General features: G+C 39.9%; 1 protein-coding gene across 1 annotated transcript in view; it reads right to left on the bottom strand.

Moving 5' to 3' along the window:
- CDC42BPB (CDC42 binding protein kinase beta) overlaps positions 1 to 21,703 on the bottom strand; it is a 412,316-nt gene extending 390,613 nt beyond the window's left edge. The window contains exons 1-2 of the mRNA XM_029597996.1: positions 21,493 to 21,703; positions 20,932 to 21,194 (exon numbers count right to left, since the gene is read on the bottom strand). Of these exons, the coding sequence (XP_029453856.1) occupies positions 20,932 to 21,106 (175 nt within the window). The 5' untranslated portion in view covers positions 21,107 to 21,194; positions 21,493 to 21,703. The remainder of the gene's footprint in view (positions 1 to 20,931; positions 21,195 to 21,492) is intronic.
- Positions 21,704 to 22,080: the final 377 nt, after the last annotated feature.

Here is a 22,080-nt window from a genome sequence, read left to right on the forward strand (position 1 = left end):
AAATGAGACGTTTCGTAATTTATGATAAAGCCTAGGCTCTCCAAGAAAGTTATTGTTTGAATCTGGAGGGCAGTTGTGGAGTTGGCGCAACGAGCAGCTAATCGTCCAGGCAGGGAAAGAGTTTTATTCCTTGTTCGTGAAGGTGGGCCACCGCCACCACTAGACATTTCGTGAATACCCTGGGCACCGAAGACAGGTCAAATGGTAGGGACTACCTTGTACTGGTAGTGCTGGGTGCTGACTTGAAAACAAAGGTAGCACCAGGAAGAGGGGTGCATTGGTATGTGAGCATAGGCATCCTTTAGGTCTAACGAGCACATCCAGTCGTCTGGTTACAGAAAAGGCAAAATGGTTTTCAAGGAAGTCATCTTGAACGTCTCCCTCTGAATAAATTGATTCAGGGCTCAGAGGTCTAGAATCGGATGCAGTCCCCCACCATTTTTGGGGATGAGGAAGTATTGGGAATAAAATCCCAGGAGTTGCCGATGACATGGTAGTACTTGAATCGACTGTTGATGCACTTAAGAGTTCATACAGCTAAGGCAGGCTACGAAAACAGAGGATTCTGGGTCATTTATGTAACTGCTCTTCGGCCTTCCTGTTATTTGGTTATGTTTAGTTAGTCCCCAAGTTCCATGTAAACTGGTCTGATATGAATCTTGTCATGAAGTTCGGTACAGAAAAATGTTAAATAAATAAATTTTTTCTCTTCTCATGTTTGTTCTCTGTTCAGGCACACTTCTCATTTCTCTTTTGTGCCACTCACAAATGGCAAGAGTGGTACACCCAAGCATCAGAGGGAGGACAGAACTGTATGAAGTGAGTATGGCAAATGGGCTGAAATGTGTAGGCTAACAACTAACCTTGTGTGTGCATTGTGATCCCTCTAGATCCCCACTAAAGTAAATGAGACACATAGGCAGACATGCATTCTCTAATTAACAAATAGTAGCAGAATGACCATGTTTCACTAGGTATTCGTTAGCTCTATAATTGAGCTGTAAGGAAACACTGAGAGGAGAGGATCAACTTGCTGGTGGCTGAAAGGAATCAGTAAGTTTTTGCTTGGGACATTGTCTTTTTTAAAAGTATTGGGGCAAAGTTAACTATTTGGGAATATTATTTAGTGTGTTTGTGCCTTTAATAGTCAGAAAGGCAGTGAATAAACAAGTTAGACTGTTTGCATTTTTAAATAGTCAGTCAATAAGGTAGCAGTAGATAGGCAGTGAATAAACAAGTTAGACTGTTTGTATTTTTAGTCAGTCAATAAGGTAGCAGTAGGTAGTGTGTTTATTTTTAAAAGTCTGCAGAACTGAGTGTTCTGCAGACTTTTAAAGAGCTGAGTGTTGTATTTAATACTGAGTGCTTGTATTGAAAAAAAAAAAACCCCACAAAAAAAAAAACCCACAAAAAGTAGCCAGAAGCTAGAAATAAGCTAGGAGCAGTATATACCAAAGTAAAAAAGTTGAATAGTTCAGCTCAGTTACTCACCTTGGAAAGGTGTTGAGGTAGTGTGATTGGGTTTGAATAGGGAACAACATTTGTTAATCAAGGGAGCAGTGAGTCACTCAGGCTGACTAATTGAAGTTAGACTGTTTGTATTGATTTTTGTGGCTCTTTACTCCTGAGCTCATGGGGACATCCTGCCACAATCTCAGCAGGATGCCTAGTCGTGATCTGGCCCATGACATAAATAGTAATAATTATGTCCATCTGTTATGGACATTTTGCTGCATTGACAGCTTTTGAATCCGGGAGTTTTTGGAGCTATCAGGGCACTAAAAAGTGCCATTTGGGGTTCATGTAAATGACGTTTTGAGAGAAAGAGTAGCCGCGACCATTGCTGCACGGGAAAGGAAAAAACTGAGGCGATGCAAGTAGTCATGCAGGAAGGCGTGCAGAAGCAAACCTTTGTACATTCTATGAGAAGTTCCCGCTCCGGGCTGCCATGGGGTGCTCCTAGACTGCATGGCTAATTCAGCCTGTTTATAGAAACAGACACATAGAAATGTCTGCAGAAGACGACCAAACAGCCCATCCGGTCTGCCCAGCAAGCTTCCACACATTTTTTTCTTATATTTATCTGTTACTCTTGGCCCTTTTTAGTAACTTTTTGGTTCTAGTTACCTTCCACCCCCACCACTGATGTAGAGAGCAGTGCTGGAGCTGCATCTAAGTGAAGTATCAAGCTTAATTGGTTAGGGGTAACCACCTACTCCCACACTTGTTTACCCAGCCTTTGCAATTCAGTCCTTGTTGGTTGTTGTCTGAATGTAAATCCTCTATCGTCATTCCCCCTGCCATTGAAGCAGAGCTACGCTGGATATGCATTGAAAGTGAAATATCAGGCTTAATTGATTCAGGGGTAGTAACCGCTGTAACAAGCAAGCTACACTCTCGCTTGTTTGTTTACCCAGACTATGCAATTCAGTCCATTGTCTGAATGTAAATCCTCTATCTTCATTCCCCCTGCTGCTGAAGCAGAGAGCTACGCTGGATATCTGCAGGAAAAAGGTAAGCTGGTTGATATAGTATATGTGGATTTTCAGTAGACATTTGACAAGAGTCTCCACATAAAAGACTCCTCAGAAAATTACAAAGTCATAGAATAGGAGGTAGTGTTCTGTTGTGGATTGGTTACTGGTTAAAAGGCCAGAAACAGATTGTGGGACTAAATGGTCAGTTTTCCAAATGGTGAAGGATTGTTTGTCGAGTGATTGGTATCTATGCTGTTTAAAATATTCAGCAACGATTTGGAAAAGAGCAACAAGTGAGGTGACCAAATTTGCAGATGACAAAATTATTCTAAGTTGTTAAACTAGCAGCAGATTGTGAGGAACTGCAGAAGGACCTTGTGGGACTAGGAGACTGGGCAACTGAATGGCAGAAGAAATTTAACATGGAAATGTGTAAAGTGATGCACATAGGGGAAAAATAATTCCAACTACAGGTATGAGACACTGGGTTCTGTACTGGGAGTCACTACCCAGGAAAAGGACGTTGGAGTCATTGTGGATGGCAGCAGTCAAAATAGCAAATAAAACATTAGGAATTACTCTCCATTCTTTTTTGGATCAAACTGAAAATATCACATTGCCTTTGTATCAAGCTATGGTGTGACCACACCATCATGTGCAATTCTGGTCACTCCATCTCAAGAAAGATATAGCTAAGCTAGAAAAAGTGCAGAGTAGAGTGACAAAAATAGGAGAGATGTTCTATCCCTGTTATGATAACAGACTACACAGGATCTTCAGCTTGGAAAAAGGATAGCTGAGAGGGGACATGATAGAAGTTTATAAAATGATGAGTAGGGAGTAAAGGATTATGTACCCTTTAAAGTACTACTAAAACAAGTGGACTCTCCATTAAACTTTTCTTCTCCCCCTAGCTCCCCCCTGCCCCCCCCTTTCAGTTTCCGCTCGGCCCGGCCACCTCTCACCCTCCTCCCGCCTGTCTTATCCCTTTCTCCTCCCTGCCCCCTGTCACCCTTTCGTTTCCGTGTCACCCGGCCGCCACCCTTCCCTTATTTCCCCCCCCTCCACCCCCCCTTTTTTTACACCCTCTGAAGTAACTATTTCCCAGTTTTACCGCCTTCCCCAACTTTCGATGTCTCCGTAATTCTACGTAGTTAAATGACACCTATACAGTTCTCCTGTACATAGTCTCACCCTATTCTTTTTGTATTCTCCCCTTACCTCCTTCTAACTATGCTTTCCCCTTCCCCTCCTACCCCCTTCCCCCCCTCCCCCCCCCCCCCCCCCCCCCCCCCCCCCCCCCCCCCCATCAATTCGGCTCCCATGGCTTCATTTTTTTTTTTTTTTTTTTTTTTTTCTGTACTGTTTTATTTGTTCACTTTGTTATAATGTTTTATTGTTTTATTGTTATATTATACTATATTGTTATATTGTTTCATTGTATCTCCCTCCTGAGTTCTTTGTAAACCGGCATGATGTGCTTCACGAATGTCGGTAAATAAAAGTTAATAAATAAAAATAAAAAAAATAAAATAAACTAACAATCAGCAGATTTAAAACAGATTGTAGAAAGTACCTTTCCACTCAGTGCACTGTCAAGCTGTGGAATCTGTTGCCAGAGGATGCAGTCAAGGCAATTAGCATAATAGGGTTTAAAATATGTTTGGACTAGCTCCCATAGGAAAAGGCCATTAACACATTATTAGCCAGGTAGACTAAAGTTAGTTATTGGTACCTCTGGGAGTAAGACTACTTTATGGGATCTGCCAGGTACTTGCAAACTGGACTGGCTACTGTCAGACAGGATGCTGGCCTTGATAGACCTTGGTCTGGCCCAGCATGGCAATTCTTTTGTTCTTAATTTAGTATACTGAAGCGGCATATTGTGTCTTGCACCATGGGAATGTGAAACAGACTCGGACAAGGATGCTTTTTGTATGAATACTCTCTGCTAAACTGCAACTTATTTGTAAGTGTTTGTTTTCCAGCTAAAGTTTTTTTGAGGGTACCAAAAACTGATGTTTATTAGTGTTTTTGCAGCACAGGTACTATTGTTGGGTACCTTTTCCAGTTGAATGAAATACACACGCTTGTGAAGGTGTGTGAACGAATGCTGAGAGTTGTTTCATATTATATTCATGCCAGATTATTGAATTATATTGTAAATAATTCCCTGTATATCCATTTATTCCTATCCTTGTGCACTAGCTTTTGTTAATTTTGGTAACCGAGATTATCCCTCTAACCTCTACTTTCTTCACTTCCGAAATATTCTTTAAAATCATTGTTCCTAGTTTATCTGTTTTATTATTTTTTTCAGCCTGTCTGCATCAGTTTTTGTTCCTTGAAAAAGCTACGCCTGTACCTATGGTGATGCTGTTTTATGTTTACCGATACGATGTGCAAATGGATGTTGGTATATAAAAATGCTAAAATAAGGTGAGAAGACAGCATGCAAAAGGCACAAAAACAAAGCGGAGGATCCAGAACAGAAAAAGGAGGAGTGAAAGAGTATTAGGGGGAAGAGGAGTTTTTCCAGTATTTATCAAGTAAACACCTATTTTTTGCATCAGATTGTTTTATTAGGGTTTGATACTCCCCCAGAAACTACAATAAACTGTCCTAGCATTTTCAAATCTATCCTATAATCACACATTCACAGAATGACATGAATCCACTTTCTAGTCCCTAAATGTTCTTCCCTGAAACAACTGGAAATGAACTAGAATTAAGATAAAGCCACAAAAGAGAGGCTTGAGTACATAAAGTACTTGCATACAGAGGAACAGCTTCTGCAACAGCATACATTCACGTTTCACTTTTAATTCCTGAAAGAACTATCAATTTTCATGTTAAATTATGAAATGAACTGCAACTTTACCCTTTTGTTATTCAGGCCTGCATAGCAACCTGCATTTACTGTAGTCAATGGGTTACAGTAAAACGTGAAAATATTTCCTCTTCCTGCACCTTATATCCAGTTGAACTACTTTCAATGATAAATCTAAAAAAAAAAAAATGGCAAATTAAACATTTATCACATTCATTTTTCTTCAGAGCTAGGAATGTATCAATGTTTTAAGTAATGTGGTAGGGACAGGAGTGGAAGTTAATAATAGGCCTTACTCAATTCTCTCCTATAGCAGTATAATCTGTTATTGCACACCAACTGTCACCCATTTTAGTATCTAACAAATCTATGTCTTATAAAACACCCACAAACATCTAAATCTGAGTGAAACTTTTCTCAAAGTGCAAGCTACAAATACTTCTATGTTCTGCGCTTCATAGAAGAGAAATGAATCAAAGATTAATAGATATGGAATGCTGAAACCACTTTTGGCAGAATCTGGGATGAGTATGAAGTACTACCTTGACATGGAAAAATTGAAGGTAAGGAGAAGAGTGTACTAGTGCCCGCAGTTCACTGATCCCTTTCTGCCAAAGTGATGACCGCTAAGAACAGAGCCTTCCCCGTTAGGAACTTCAGAGGAGCTGATTCCAGAGGTTCCAAGGGAGCCTTCATCAAATCTATTAGGACCACATTGAGGTCCCTCAGGATTGCTGGTTGTTTTGAGTGGTGGCTTAGTCTAACATTTCTTTCATGAATTGTGAGATTAGTGAGTGGGTCGATACTGGGGAATTGTCCTCCCTATTATGGTATTCTGTTTTGGCACTCAAGTGAACTCTCACAGATGAAATGGCCAAACCAGATGGGGAAGATGTTAGTAGGAGCAGAGGTTCTCAGACATAGGGATCCAAGGCATTCCATGAGCACCAATTAGTGTAAAGTTTCCATTTAAATGCATAGTTTCACCTTGTCACGTGTTTTCTTGCCAACAAGAGGATATCCTCCACTTCTTAGGGATGTACAAGGTCCATAATTACTTTGCTTTCAACATCCATGTAGTCAGGTGAAGGGATGCAAAGTCTAGATGAAGTAGCCAATCTTATTCTTGAGTAAGGAAGATCCAGTTCCCAGTGGAATTAGGGAATACAATGACAGCTGTACTAGATACACATACCATATTTCTGCCCGATCTTGGATTAGCTTCTGTACTGTTCTCGCAATAAGCAGTAAAGGTAGAAAAGCATACGTGAGGTCAGTTGCCCAGTTGAGCAGAAATGCGTCTTGAGCAACCCTCAACGGGCTCAGTAGGATTGAGCAGAATTGAGTTTCCGATTGTTTTCTGTAGCAAATAGGTCTATTTTTGGTTGGCCCCAAAACCTGAAGGAAGTAATGCATTAACTGATAAGACCACCTCGGATAATAAGGCCTCTTGAATGGATAGTACGTACGCCTGTGATGAAGTTGATGGTGGTGGAAAGTGACAACCACTATGTTATGTTCTTTTATTTGTGACAATCTCGTGGAGTTTCTCACCCAATAGGCTATCTCAGAGACATGGTAGGTCAGCCAATGTCTTGTAAACATCTCTTTTAGAACTGGCTTGAAGCCACACTATTTGACAAGGGCCGATGAACAAGGCCGAAGTTATGACCAGGGTATCGAATGATTGTATAATGCCCATAGGAGGTATCGGACCGCTTCCTCGAAGTCCAGTAGTGGCTGCAAGAAGAAAATTATCAGAAGCCTCTGCTCTAATAAAGGGCTTAAGGTCTCGTATGCAGTTATGGATATACTGGACCGTGTAAAATTTGTGGTGAGCAATCTGTGATGCCAGCATGATCCCTTGGAAAACCTTTTTTTCAAAACGTGTGCAGTAGACAATGATCTTTCCTTGGTGATGAATATGAGTGAAGCCTTTTCTTTTAGGCCATTTTAAGGGCAGATCAGACAACCACCTACTGAGATGGTACTGGACTATTCCATATCCTGGCAATTTTTGCATGCGAAATGAGGTCTAGTTTCCTTGCAGCTGTTGTAATGGAATTTGGAGTTTCCCCACATTTTCATCTGGAGATTATCTATTAAGAATATGGGTGGGAAGTGCCACTAGTTATGAAGGAACATCCAAAATGTGAAGAATGTTTATGATGTCCATTTATACGTACCTTCTTTGAATTCCCCTCATTAGTTCCTCTTGGCTCCTAAAAATGTAGCTGGTACCTAAGTTTTCTAAATATTTTTCCAACCCTACATATCAAGGTCAGCATTAATATATAGGAAAAAGAAAGCAAAAGATATGACAAAAATTGGAATCAAACCAATAAACAGCATCAAAACTTGAAAATACTAAGGATCCCAAATTACAAAACACCTAATTTCAATATTTTTCATTCTAAATCATCTTATCTCTTGGGTATAAAAGTTTTATGAAATCATTTTGATATATTACATATACCCTCTTCATGTTACAAGTTATGACTTTTTTTCACACATCTTTGACTGACAAATCTACTTGGATGGCCTGCCACTTCCAGTATTTAAGCCTGAACACACAGACGGCATATATGCTATAACCAGTCCAGAAATGCTGTCAATGTCAGACATGCTTGCTTTCTGAAAAGTGGTTTATCCAAACTTTGTAAGTATTTCTCCAGGCGGATATGCACGAAATCTAATAATTTTTGAAATGCATTAATGTCTTTGTCTACTACATACATACATTGCATGTTGCCACTTAGACGTAAGAATATTGATACATTTCTGTTTCTTTGCCCCTGGGGTGAAGATTTAAAATTTCAAGCTCAATTTATGTGCATTTAAATAATTCCTGAAAAATAGAAACTTTTGGGTGACTAATGTTAGAACACGGACGTGGTCTGAGAAAGACCAGCTTTGAATCCACATAAAACGTGGATGTGAATAAGCCCATATGTGCCCTTATATGATAGTCATACTATACATTTGATATGTTATAAAATTTTCTATAAAGCTACAAGGTGAATTCTTAATGTTTTATGGCGGGGTGTCCAACTCCAATCCTCAAGAGCCACAAACAAGTCTTGTTTTCAGAATATCCACAATTAATATGCATGAGCTATATCTACATACAACGGAGGTGGTGCTCGCAAATCTATTAGTCTAAACAACAAGGGTGAATATAGGACCAACTTCAAAATGTAAATAGCAATAAGGTTTAATGTTAATGTTTAACCAAAGTGGCCAGTCATAATAGGCACTTCTGGTACAGTCAAACCTTGCAAATCTATGTCATGCATAATCATTATGGATATCCTGAAAACCAGGCCTGTTTGCGGCTTGAGGACCAGAGTTGGCATCCCTGTTTTATGGACTTTTCCTTCAGGAACTTGTCCAAATATTTTAAACCCTATGCTAGTCGCCTTGACCTCACCCTCTGGCAGTAGATTCCACAGCTTGATTGTGCACCAAGTGAAACATTTTCTGTGTTTTATATCTACTGGTTATGTTTCAAGGAGTGTCCCCTTGTTTTAGTGTTTTAGTATTTTAAGGAAAACACAGCCATCCTTTATTTACCCATTCCATGTCACTCGTGATTTAACATACTATCAGGTTGACGAAATATCAGTGTGTGAAAAACAGAAGCTCATGATTGAGCACCCGCTTTCCTAACGCGCACCCATCTACCTCTCCCGGGCACACAATGTAGTTGGCAAATAAGCTGTTCCATTATAAAGGAGGCTCTAGGGGAAACTGTGCATCCCTAGTCGAGGAACTACAAAAAAGGAGCATTTTCTGCTTTTCTGTTAAAACTTGAGGAATTCCAAAAGTTAACGCCAGCTCCGGGGCTAGTGTTAATTTTTGAGAGCAAAAATGTCCGCCTCAGGCACACTTAAGGGGGAGTAGCTAATAGCCTCATCAACATGGCATTTACATGTGATGAGCACCATTAGCTACACGCTGGTTTGAAGGTGTGTTTTGGCCACACTAATCCCTTTATAGACACGCATCTAAAACATGCGTCCAACCCCCAGTTAACCTGTACGCTAGCCTGAGCGCACATTATTGCATCGGTCTGTATTTGTTTTATTTGACCGTTGCACACTGAGCTGAGGATTTCAATGTACTTTCCACAAGGATCACTTTGCACTTTTCCACATGAAATTTCATCTACCATTTAGATGCCCCATTCAGAAGGTCTCTCAGTTCTGCTGCTGTTTTGATAACTTTGAATAACTACTCTTTGCAAATGTGATCACCTCACTCATTCTCTTTTCCAGATCACTTATGAAAATGTTATACAGTACCAATCCCTGTAGTACTGCACTACTGACCTTCTCCATTTGGAAAACTAACCATTTAGTCCTATTCTCTTTCCTGTCTTTTAACGAGTTACCAATCCAGAATAAGGACACTGCGTCGGACCTAGCCCATGACTTTTTCATTGCCTGAGGAATCTCATGGGGGACTTTGCTAAATGCCTGCTGAGTCCAAATACATTATATTGACCAGCTCACCTTTGTGTGTTTATTTACACCTTCAAAAAAAGTAAAAAAAAAAAAAAAAAAAAAAAAAAAATTATAAAGCAAAACTTTCCTTTGCTAAAACCATGTTGGCTCTTCTCCATTATGCTACATCTATCAATACGGCCAGTGATTTTGTTGTTAAGAACAGCTTCTACCATTTCGCCTAATACAGACATCAGGATCACCAGTCTATAGTTCTCTGATCACCCTTGAAGTCCTTTTTAAAAATTATCACATTAGCCATCCTCCAGTCTTCAGGTATCGTTGTGTTTTAAATGATAAGTTATAGATTACTCATAAAGTTGCAATTTCACATTTAAATTTTTTTAGGACTCTGGGGTGGATGCCATCCAGTCCTGATGATTAATTATTCTTTGTAATAGATCAAATTGACAAACTAGTTTCCATTATCATAGAGATTTGTTTTAGTTACTCAGAATCACCACCATTAAAGAATGTTTCAGGTTTGAGTGTGTTCCAAAATCCCTCTCAGTAAAGACCTTAGCAGAAAAGCAATGAATTCTTTAACATTTCCTTGTCCTCTCTGAGCACCCCTTTATACCCTTGGTCATCTAGTGGTCCAAATGACTTCCTCACAGACACCTATCCCCACCTTGACAGAGCAAGCACACGACATCTTCTACAATGCACATATCCATGTCATGGAATTAAACACTACATACTTTGAAGCTGGCATGAAATTCTTACTCTTTTTTGGGGTTCCCTAAACATCCACATACACTCAGTCAGGAGTAAAAAGGAATGGAGTTGAAAATGCTATTGTTCTCTCCCCACCCTGCCTTTCATTAAAGTCAGTTATGTTTTCCATCTATTCCTTGCATTTTCCACCGAAACACCAACAGAGTGCAGAACCTACTGGCAGGGTTGGCAAGCGAAGCAAGCAGAGGCACAGCCTTTAGTATATATATACACACAGGAAACAAATTTACTAAGGGCTGTGCCTCTGCTTGCTTCGCTTGCCAACCCTGCCAGTGGGTTCTGCACTCTGTTGGTGTTTCGGTGGAAAATGCAAGGAATAGATGAGAAGAGTAACTGGTATCTATAGAGCGACAGATATAATATATATACATACACACAAGAAATATATCTACTTTTTGGGATTTACCAGGTACTTGTGCCCTCCTGGACTGGCAATTGTCTGAAAGGATGCTGAGCTCAATAGACCTTTGTCTGCATCAGCATGCTACCTCTTATGTTCTTACACATACATTTCTTCACTATCAGGCCGATACAGTAAAGCGCGGCCGCAGTTACCCCGTTTCTAACCCGCTGTTTACTCACAATTTCTCCGCGTAAGTCTAACCCACGATTCACTATCTGTTTTTACCGATCCTTACCACTTCTTTAACCCGACGCGTATCCCTTTCCGCCCACGGCATGTATATGTATGTAAACGATCCGATTAGCTATTCCCTCCCATACAGTAAAGTGTGCCCCGACTATCGCCTTTTTAACCCATCTTGCCGCGTCTTTAACCTACTAATTTACCACCTACCCTGACCCTTGCGTTAGTGTGGTTCACTGGTTGCTCAGCATATTCAATTTAAAGCTTTAACCTTGGTATTTAAGGCTCAGCATGATCCCATACATTCCATTGCACTGTCTGTATTCACAAGAATGTAATTATCTGATTCTACCACCAAAAGCCGCCCAGTCCCAAACCAACCCAATCCAAGCCCCAGCAGAGAAAGACGAAATTTTACAGTCCCAAACTTTCCCCCAGCCCCCGCTCACCTGCCCTGGCTGCGGCAATGCAAGCCCCCAGCAGCAGCAGTAGACGTAGAAGGGCGGCGAGAGAGAGCGGCTTCAGCAGCCCCACCGGCAAAGATGAATACGTGCACCCCTGTAGGTCCAATATGGACACTCAAGGCAGCGAAGGCGCATGCGCACACGCCATGACCGTCTGGACGTCGGAGGTCACGGCGTGTGCGCATGCGCCTTTGCTGCCTTGAGCCTTGCCTTGAGCGCTAGATTGGGCGGCTAAGTGCGAGAAGCATTTTTTTTTCTGTGGATTGGGTTGGTTTGGGACTGGGTGGCTAAGTTTAGTCTCTCTCTGCTGGGGCTTGGATTGGGACTGTAGGAGAGCCACCCACTTCCTGGTACCTGTCATTTCAAATGACATTTCAAATGACAGGTACCAGCGCACCCAGGATACTGTATAGGCGCTGTATAGCGCCTATACAGTAAAATGGATTGCGCTTCATGGACGCGCGTTGACGCGGGTTGGACGCGGCTTGCATTTCCATGCCATTTAAATACAGTATCGAGCGGTAGGTGATCCGAACTGTGCGTGCGGCAAACGCAGGTGCGCCGGGCACTTATGCATGTCTTTCTACCACCCCTTACTGTATCGGCCCGTATATTATTAGTTTATTTAGTTTAATTAAAAGGTATATATCATTGTTTTTGTCTACTGACCTTTATTCCTGCACATTCACATAGACTAACAGTATTTTAGTCATATCTATGAAGGAGAGGCAATAAGAATTAATTCAAAAATACTCTTAAAAGATAAATTGACTGATTCCGTTTTAAGATTCTTTCTGCTAAAGTTAATTATAATATTCAGTTTGTATTTCAATTTTCTCCTTTCATTTTCAAAAGCTAAGCTTAGAAATCTTTCAGTCATTCACAAAGTGAACTGAAGGCACAAAATGCAATGCACAAAAGCAACTTGTATCCTGCCTTATTGAACCTCATGGGAAATGATAAAGTGGCTTATAAACAAGTATTTTTTTATGTGTCACAATTAATGGAAAAGGATACCATTTAGGCTGTATGATGTGTATTTTTTCATACCTATTCAATACATTTCTTGAAAATTTAAACTTTTTACCTGCTTTATAACCTAACATTTATATCAGGGTCAAGTTAAAGGTTACAATAAGGAATTTTCTAGAAAGCAGGATAAATTGCACTGGAAACAGCTGCAATAGACAAGCAACAAGCTATTATTTTGAGGTAAGTTTAATGAAAACATTTGTTCATACAATTCAATGTTTATACACAAAGTTGTTTTTAGAAATTTTAACACGTTTGTAACATAGCATAGAAAACAGAGTAACATAAAACAGAACATTTTAGAAAACTGGCAACTATATTACAATAAAGTCAGCGGAATCTCTACCACAAAAAGAGTCATACAATATATTTAATATAAAGAACACTGGGCTTTTGAGCAATGAGGTCTTTCCTCCAGCGAGAGTCATCTTGCGGCTGGGCCCCATCATGTAAGAAATAAGATATCTGAATCATTTACAAGTCAGGATTGAAGTGGGTCGTTTTTATGCATTCCTACTTAGCATTTAATGAAATTCTTTTTCCCTGTGGAATTATAATTAAAAATTCAAAAGTCATAAGCCTCAACATGAAAGCATTTTCACATTTTTCGCAAATGATTCCCACAGACAAACTTATCAGTACACACATTTTTAACTAAATGTTAAACTTACTGTAAATGAATCTAAAGTACTTCTGTACTTAAGTTCAGAAAATCTGCTTTGTGCCCAAACTGAATTATAGCTGCTTCTGTTTTATTTTCCTTTTCTGGGAAAGGCAAAATAAAGTACCGTGATTAGCTTTCGGAAGCTATTTTTCCTTCATCAGGTCAAAACAGAATGAGAGGTAAAGGCAAAAATTCATTAGTATATTCAGGCAACATCATCCTTTGCCTCCACCTGTTTATTCTGTTTTGACCTGATGAAGGGAGTATAGCTCCCAAAAGTTAGTCAATTAATGTGTGACTTTAGACCAAAGAAAACAAATAATCACCTTATGGTTTTGTTAACCTTTAACTCCTAGATGGTGACTCAAGGTGGGGGATATGCAAAAAGTGAAAAAATTTGGCATAATTAGAAATAAAGCTAATTGCACATCAGCAAATAGTTTAAAATAAAAAAGATTTGCAATTCACATTTTGATTTTCACTTTCAGCTAGTAAAGCAAGTTCCTCATTAAGAAAATATTTAAGCATGCATATCTTTCACATGTTCATTTTACCAGGGTTGAATCTGTATCAAATTTTTCATGCTCTCAGGCCAACATAGCAACAAGATTTACTGCTTGGAGAAAAAGCAATGGGCTGCATACATAATTAATGTTGAGGTCTCAGTTCACAAGGATTTAAAAATAAATTGCCTTTCATTTGAGACTCAGTCCTTCAGGACTTATCGCAGCTTCTTCCAATATCTCCCTGTAAGTGCTGGCCACAGCAATTTCATAGCACTCATTCAGCATCTCAGGAGTCTGAATTTTTATCATCTTAACACTCTGCCCCTTTCCCCATGCTGAGTCCTAGTGGAATGGCAGCCAACTAAGACAGTAAACTTTTAATTTTTACTGTCCTAAATCAAATTTTATTGACTATAGGATACTGGCAAATAAGCCCAATCTAGCTTGGATGAGAAAATTGGTCTTTACCAGTCATCTTCTACTATGTCACTATTAAAAAACAATACTGAGAATATAAATGCCATCCCCTTAAGGGAAAAAACCTTTAAGAGACAAAGATCACTTAGTGAATTACAAAAAATAGACACTGAACACGCTTCACCAATTGCTCAAAGTAAAGACACTGCTAAGCAATGTCTCGAAAAAATTTGTTGGTAGTGAAGAGGATATGCTCATAGTCAATGACTGACTTGCCATTAAATGATGCTAAATTTCATCATTGTAACCCATTTCCTACCCACCCAGATATTACATTTTGTTTTTTAAATGTTTTAAATTTTAGCTGAAATGTAATTAAAAAGTAATTTCTACTATACGTTCAGCATATGTTCTTATATTTTCCATTTTAACATTTTTGTATGTCTTCCTAAATTTGTTGAATGTGGCTCTTCATATTTCTTTAGAAAGAATAAATTCTCCAAACACAATCTTCTGCTGAAGACTCCATTTAGCATCTAACCTCAAAACTGTATAATATACATATTAACATAGTATTGTTGGCAGAAAAGGACCAAATGGTCCATCCAGTCTGCCAGCAAGCTTATCGTAATATCTATCATGCTGTGCAGGTACCCCCAAGTTTCTCTTAAGAGTAGTCCGTGCGGTTACCTCCAAGCCTTATCTGAAGGGTAGTAATATTTCAAAGACCAAGCAACTGTCAAACTTATAAAAAAAATCACTAATAGCAACATTTTACTGAGTCAGGAGTCTTCTTGATAATTCAGACAATGCTGCTCGACGTTCTTTGCCCCTTATGTCTACATATCAGTCATAAAAAGTCAGGGCCTCTGTTGGTTGCTGTCTGAATCCAATTCCCCTTTTTTTCCTCACCAAAGTGGAGAGTGATGTTGCACTTGTGTCAAAAGTACCAAGACGTACTGGTTGAGGGTAGTAATCCCATGCTTCTGCTAAGAGTAGTAACCGCCACACTGAGCAGTTTATCCCCATGCGTCCTTTTCTTCATTTCCATCCTCTAGCCTTTAGGGATCCACAGTGTTTATCCCATGCCCCTCTGAAATCTTTGACTGTTGTCTTTACCACCTCCTCCAGAAGAAATTTCCTGATTGTTCGAGTCATCCCCCCTGGAGTTTCATTTCATGACATCTAGTTCTACTGTTTCCTTTCCAACAGAAAAGTTTCAAAGTTTGTACATCATTAAAACCTTTCAGGTGTCTGAGGGTCTATATCATTTCTCCCCTGCATCTCCTCTCTTCCAGGGTTTTCTTATTTAGATCCTCACTGGATCCCATATAAATAGAACTTCAGCTGCATATCAAAGTGAGGTTCAAAAAACTACCTATCAAAATAACTCTGATGCTATTACTGCTTGTCCAGTGGTAGACTATTTCCCTACCAGGCAATGATTGGTGAAAACCACAATTGAAGAAAAAGACTTGTAATGCCATTCTTGAAATCTTGTTACCAAACAGAAAACTAAGCTATGTGAGAGAAAGCCATTCTCTCTTCATTTAATCCACTAGGTGTCAAAGCGCTGAGTGTGAAATCTAATACTGTTTATGATAATGTAATCTGGCTAAGCGATCGTCACCTCAAACAGCTTGTGCAACATGTTCCAATACAGTCCATTATAGTTGTGAATATGTATGTTGGACAATGGAGCTGACAAATGTTGATTAGTGACATAACTCCAGTGTTCAATTAATATTGTGCAGATACATCTCTTAGTACGACAGATGTAGATCTTTGGACACAGGCATATGACGACATATACTATGTGATCAGATGTGCAGTTAATTGTATGACGTGGTGATTTTGTAATTAGATGCCAGATTAAACCATTCATATGCGGCAATAATGCTGCTGCAAAAGTCACAGTAATGACACTTGTAGGCCAGAATGATTGCCATAATACAAATGAAGATTAAACCTGGCATGAACAACTGTCTCAAATATTGGAGCTTCTTGAATATACAAACAGGATGAAAGCCAGGATATGCCAATTTTTTTTTTTTTATAGCAGCTACAATATCATTGACTCTGTTGCTATATCGAAGTAAACAAACATAATAAGAGTCTGATCTGGTTTTGTATTGTAAAAAGACATCGCGATCCGAGTATAGAGCCTGTTCGAAAGCTTTATTCAAAACTGAACGTGGATACCCTCTAGATAAAAAACATGTCATGAGAATGTGTGCTTGTGTTTTGAACTCCTCCTTGGTAGTACAAATTCTGCAAGTTCAAAAAAATTGACCAGAAAGCTGTCCCATCTTGAAAGACCAGGGATGATGGCTGTCAAAACGAAGGTAGTTATTTGTCTGTGGATTTTCTAGTCATAAAATTTTCCTTCGTTCTAGTGTATCCAATAAAGTAATTTTAGTATTAATGCCATGTCAAAGAAAACTGCAAATTGTAATCCAGAATTAAGCCAACTATGAAACATCAATTCAGCTCGTGCCATCCAAATAGCAAAGATATCATCAATAATACATCTGTACTACTACAAAATCTTACTATACCAATGTGAATGATATAAGAAGCTTTCCTCAAAGAAATCAACAAAAAAATTGGCAATGTTAGGTGTCACTGGGGACCCCATTGCTAGGCCATGATATTGAAAATGAAAATGCTGATCAAACAGGAAGTAATTATAAAACAGCAGTAAACGGGCACTGTATTCTTTGGGGGTCTGAACCTTCTATATTAACATCATCGCTACTTGACGCACATTCATATTTAGTGCGCTTATATCCACTGTAAACATCACAATCTGAGTAGTGACTGGAGGAAGGGTATCTAAATTATATAAAATATGAGCCATATCTTGAACATACGATTTGATACAAGTAACGTGATTAAATAAAAGAATCAACAAATGTAGACAAGGATTCTAGAATTGAGCCATTAGCAGATACAATCGTACATATCGGTGGACTGACCAAGGATTTGTGAATCTTCAGCAAAGAGGAAATAACTGGTATCTGCAGATATAAAGCCATCTAGAGCATAAAAAATGTTTAAAAAATACGCACTTGTTTTTAACTCATTTTTGGCTGCTATTTAAAACAGTGCTGATTGAGTTCTCCCTGGAAACCTTCTATGTCAGCTTGCAATGCTCATTGCTAACACTTTGGCCAATAAGAATACAGGACTTCCATCCCAACATTCCAAGCCATGGCCCAGTCCACTTTTCTGCTTATGATAAATATGGAGTCTATTTATGATTATGGGCCAGATATACAAAGCATTTTTCCCCTAGTCAAAAAAGGGGAAAATCCTTTAGTACATTAGGCTCCACATGAGGGGAAAACATTACATTTTAATGTGACTGATTAAAACATATACAAGTCAACTGTATACGGTGATATGCTGCTGTGTATCCACTGCTAACTTGGAATAATGCACCAATAGCTTTAAGTTCCATTTAAATACCGCCTTAGCCAAGGAGTTGGCAATTCTGGTCCTTGAACCGGTCATGTTTTCAGGATAGCACTAATGAATAAGCATGAAACAAGGAAGAACAGTCTCCAATATGTTGAATCTGGTAGCCCTTAAAGTAAAAGCATATAAGAAATGCCTATGGAGTTCAAAAAACACTGGAAAAAATCCAACTAGCAAAAAGTCCAAAAAAGGGTTTCAGTTCAGTAAGGTACTCAATGTCAACAGCCTGGTGACTCCAACTGTAGACAATAATATACACATAACCAGGCAAATCACATCAGTTAAAATATTTGATTTTTAGATACTATTAATAACTATGGTTATGTAAAATAAAATCTACCACTATGCTCAGCTATATGAACATTCTGCTGAACAGTCTTAAGATAGCATCTGGCAACTGGCCTCAATGACGTACAGTAGTAGCCCTTACAGGAGTTATATGTACTTAAAGATGAAAGAACATGTAAGCAGAAATCATACAAAATAATGATTGCATCATATTGTCTCTTTTACTTCTCTTTTTACAATGAATAACAGACCCATAGCAAATGATACGCTACAGAAAACTCAATGGCCAGACTGCAAAGTTGAAGCCACTCTGTTAAGTTGATGGAAAGATGTGAGAAACAAAGCAAAGAAAGGAATGGCTTTGACACACAACTAAGACTAGAAACCTAAACATGAAATTTAGAAATGCAAAGAGATTTAGTATACCACATATCTGTAAATAAAAAAGTATATATATATCACTTGCCCTGTGTTCCCCTTAGACAGAACATTGGAGCTCCATCTTTGGTGTTAGTACAAATTTGTGGGGCAAGCAGTTAACATCTGTGGAGAATAACTGATACAATTGATTTGGAAGTCTAAGAAAACTGCCTAGAAACAGAAATATGAAAGCAGAAAAAGACCATTTGGCATAGCTAGTCTGCATATCCACACCGAGGGGCAGATTTTATAAATCTGCGCACACGCGTACTTTTGTTCGCGCACCAGGCGCTGAGCCGCGCAGCCTGCCTCCGTTCCCTCCCCCCACCTTCCCCTCCCTAACCCACCCCCCTACCTCTATCCCGAAAATTACGCCTGCGCCGGGCCGGCTGCCACGCTCCATGTTCCCCTGAAGCAGCCTTGTATATGAGGCAAAACTTGGGCCAAAGTCTGTACTGGGAGTGAAATTCATTCTGTCTGTTGTCAGAAGCCCTTGGAATTTGGAGCAGGAATATGTTTCCAAGAAGCTGGATATTCTTTAGGTTTTTGGAGTGATATTTCTAGTTGATATTTAGAATATCATATATATTTATTCATATTATTTAAAATCAATGTAACCCTATGTTAAGACATTTACATGATTAGAAGCTTTTCTTATTGAATATGTCGTATGTGGGTATTTTTTATATTTCTTGACTTTTTAATTGGTGCATGTGGAATTAATGTGTGAGGAAATACTTCCTTTGTATAGATGGGTGTATGAGTGATTTTCATTGTGGGTGGGACTCATCTATAATTGATTAATTGGTGAAGTTTTTAATAAGTTTGAGTAAATATAGTTGAGAAATTGTATATGACATATGCTTGTTAGTTTGTATTTAAATTTTGTTTACATGATACTGTGAATATATTGAGAATAAATCCTATTTTAAATGAATGAGCCAAGGATTATTAAAATTGATATATTTAAGTGTTTGTATATACCGATAACCATATTCACAACGTATCGGTTTACATAGAATGTATAATAATGATAGAGAAAATACACTGAACAATTTGGTTACATACCCTAGTTTCTTACTATATGTATATTTAAATACCAGTTGTCTGCTGCTGTTTCACTATTTATCAAACAGAAACAATCTTAATATCATTTAGTTTATTAAATGAAAATCATCAAAACTTGACACAAGGCCCACATGTCACACACAGATTTCTGCTTGTCTAAGTCACATAATGGATGGCAATATGGAGCTAGTTCAGTTATAACGATGTTTAAAAAAAACAAACCAGCAGTTCATATCCTGTACTGACTGCATCCTTTCTGCTTCAATCAGGATGAGCCTGCATTGTATGTAAATACAGCACTGTAAGCATTCTATACTCAGACCTAGTGCTTTATATAAGGCAGGTTTCAAAGATAATGAAACACATGAATCCAAATTACTAGTGATAGGCCACTTCTGTCTGGAAAAAAAAAGCCCTTACCACAACTGAAGAGAAATATTGTAATAGTTTAACTTTCAGGTCACAATACTGTCAAGAAGTTCCTTCAGGAAATGAAACCTCAAAAACTGTTGTATTATATAACAATGGCTGGTGCCTGCCCCCCTTCCCCCATCCCCCAGCACCAACCAGCTGTCACTGGGGCTTTAAGTATAGCAGCCTGGTCTCTTATCTCAGCGGAAGTTAGCCGACAATTCAAAAGGTTGGCACTGTCTTTGATTCTGCACATCTTCCAAGTCCAAGAAACAAGCACATAGGATTTCCTCCGAGAAAGAAAAAAAAAATAGATGAAATCAAGAGGGCCATCAGTTGTTACCGGCTGCTCTGTGTACCACATGTTCCCTGGCAAGATCTCCAATCCTGTGCCTCTGGGCCAGGCAGGCTCAGCATCTAAACACGGCCAACTTTAAAGTAAAGGCACAATTGCAAATATACCAATGATCGCACTGACAACAGCAGCAACTTTACGGGACTGCTGGAAGAAATCTAACATTAAAAGACACCTGTTTGAGGAAAACGTCTACATTTTTTTCACCCTAAGATATCCTTTCTTCCTTTTGACAGATCTCCCTGCCTCAATATTTGATAGACTAAGCTTGCTTTTGCTTAGTTTCTGTTACACAAACACTTCGGAAGCATCCGTTTCTTCTCAAAGCCAGATAAGGCCTGGGACAGCCCTCCCCGGCACTGCCTCATTCCTTAGCATATTATGTGCTTAGGGCGCAGTGAACAGGAAATAAATCCTGCCACAAACTATTTTTAAAGGTGTGCTATGGCTGTTCTCCAGGTTCCAGCAACCTCAAAATAGGGTTTTTTTTTCCCCCAAATCAAAAAACAACTATTCATTTTTATCAGGTTTAGGATTAAACAGAGAGTGGCGTGATTTTATACCATTTCGCATCGGGCCCGATATGAATGGCAACAAGTGGAGCCAAAGAGTTTATATTATTTATACATAACATATGGGGCGCAGGAAAAAAAAAAAAGGGTACAAGTGTCGGTTATATTTCTAACTCACCCCATTCCAGGAACTCGGTCACGTATTTCTCTCTCCGCAAAGGGGAATTGCTGCACTCCGTGTACAGACACACTAAGATATCCAGCAAGGTCTCCACGCTCAGGGAACTCTCGCTCCTCTGGGGTCCATCCAGGAGCAACTGCTCCAACTTCTTCAGCCGTACCTTCGCTGACATTTTCCACAGCAGCTCAAACAGCAATAAGGAAAGGGGAAAATAAATTTCCTCCCACCGGATTTAAATTCGCAAACGCCTGAGCCACCGCCTCAAAGAAAAAAAAAAAAAAAAAGATTACAACCCTAGGATCAGGAAAGGAAGGTGAAACTCTCAGCGCCGGAGCAGTGGCATTACCGAGTCCTAAGCCGACATTTTGTCCCAATTCCCAGCGGCCGCGCGGCTCCCAGGCCCAGCTGGTCCATTTAAAGCTTCCTCATCAAACACCCCCCCCCCCCCTTTCCTTTCCCTCTCGCGAATCCGGGCTCCTCACTCCGCCAAGCGCTCTCCCTGGCGGACGCAACCGCCTTCCCTCGGAGCGCTTCGCCTTTTTTCCCCTCCCCGCCTACCCAGCTCCGCCTCTCTAGGGACGTTTCTCGGCAGCTATCGGGGAGCGGGCTTTCCGGCGACAGGGCAGGGGCAGCGGCTCTCGACGCCCGGGAACATAGCGAGTGCCTCCCTGGTCCCCGCACGCCCGGCTACAGCTAGGAGGAGCGCGAGCGCACCGGGAACCAGTGCCCCGCCCACCGGGCCGCGAGCGGAAACGGCCGTCCGTGGCGGCATGACGTCATCTGCTGATTGACAAGGGCGAAAGAAACGTCTTCCCCCGCGCCTCCTTCCACGTTCGAGAGCTGTCCGACGAGGCTGGGGCGCGCCGGATTTGGGAGGAGGAGTGGGGACCGGTTTTGTTCCCCTCTGCCCGCGAAGTAGCCAAAGGGCTCTTTACCTTAGCAGGAAACATGTTTCTCTTTTTCAGCTGATAAAGATTCCGCTCTGTCCAGTGAAAATATTCATTCATTGGGAAGTTATAAGCTGGTCTTCATTGTTTCCTTTCTTTTGCCTGTCGTTCTTTTGTCCCGGGGCTTCCCACAGACACAATAGAATATTAAAGTATAAGTATATTAGGCACTGCCGGAGCAGCTGAGCATCCCTCCCCC

The sequence above is a fragment of the Rhinatrema bivittatum genome, chromosome 4, assembly GCF_901001135.1.
Source record: "Rhinatrema bivittatum chromosome 4, aRhiBiv1.1, whole genome shotgun sequence".
Taxonomy (NCBI): Eukaryota; Metazoa; Chordata; class Amphibia; order Gymnophiona; family Rhinatrematidae; genus Rhinatrema; species Rhinatrema bivittatum.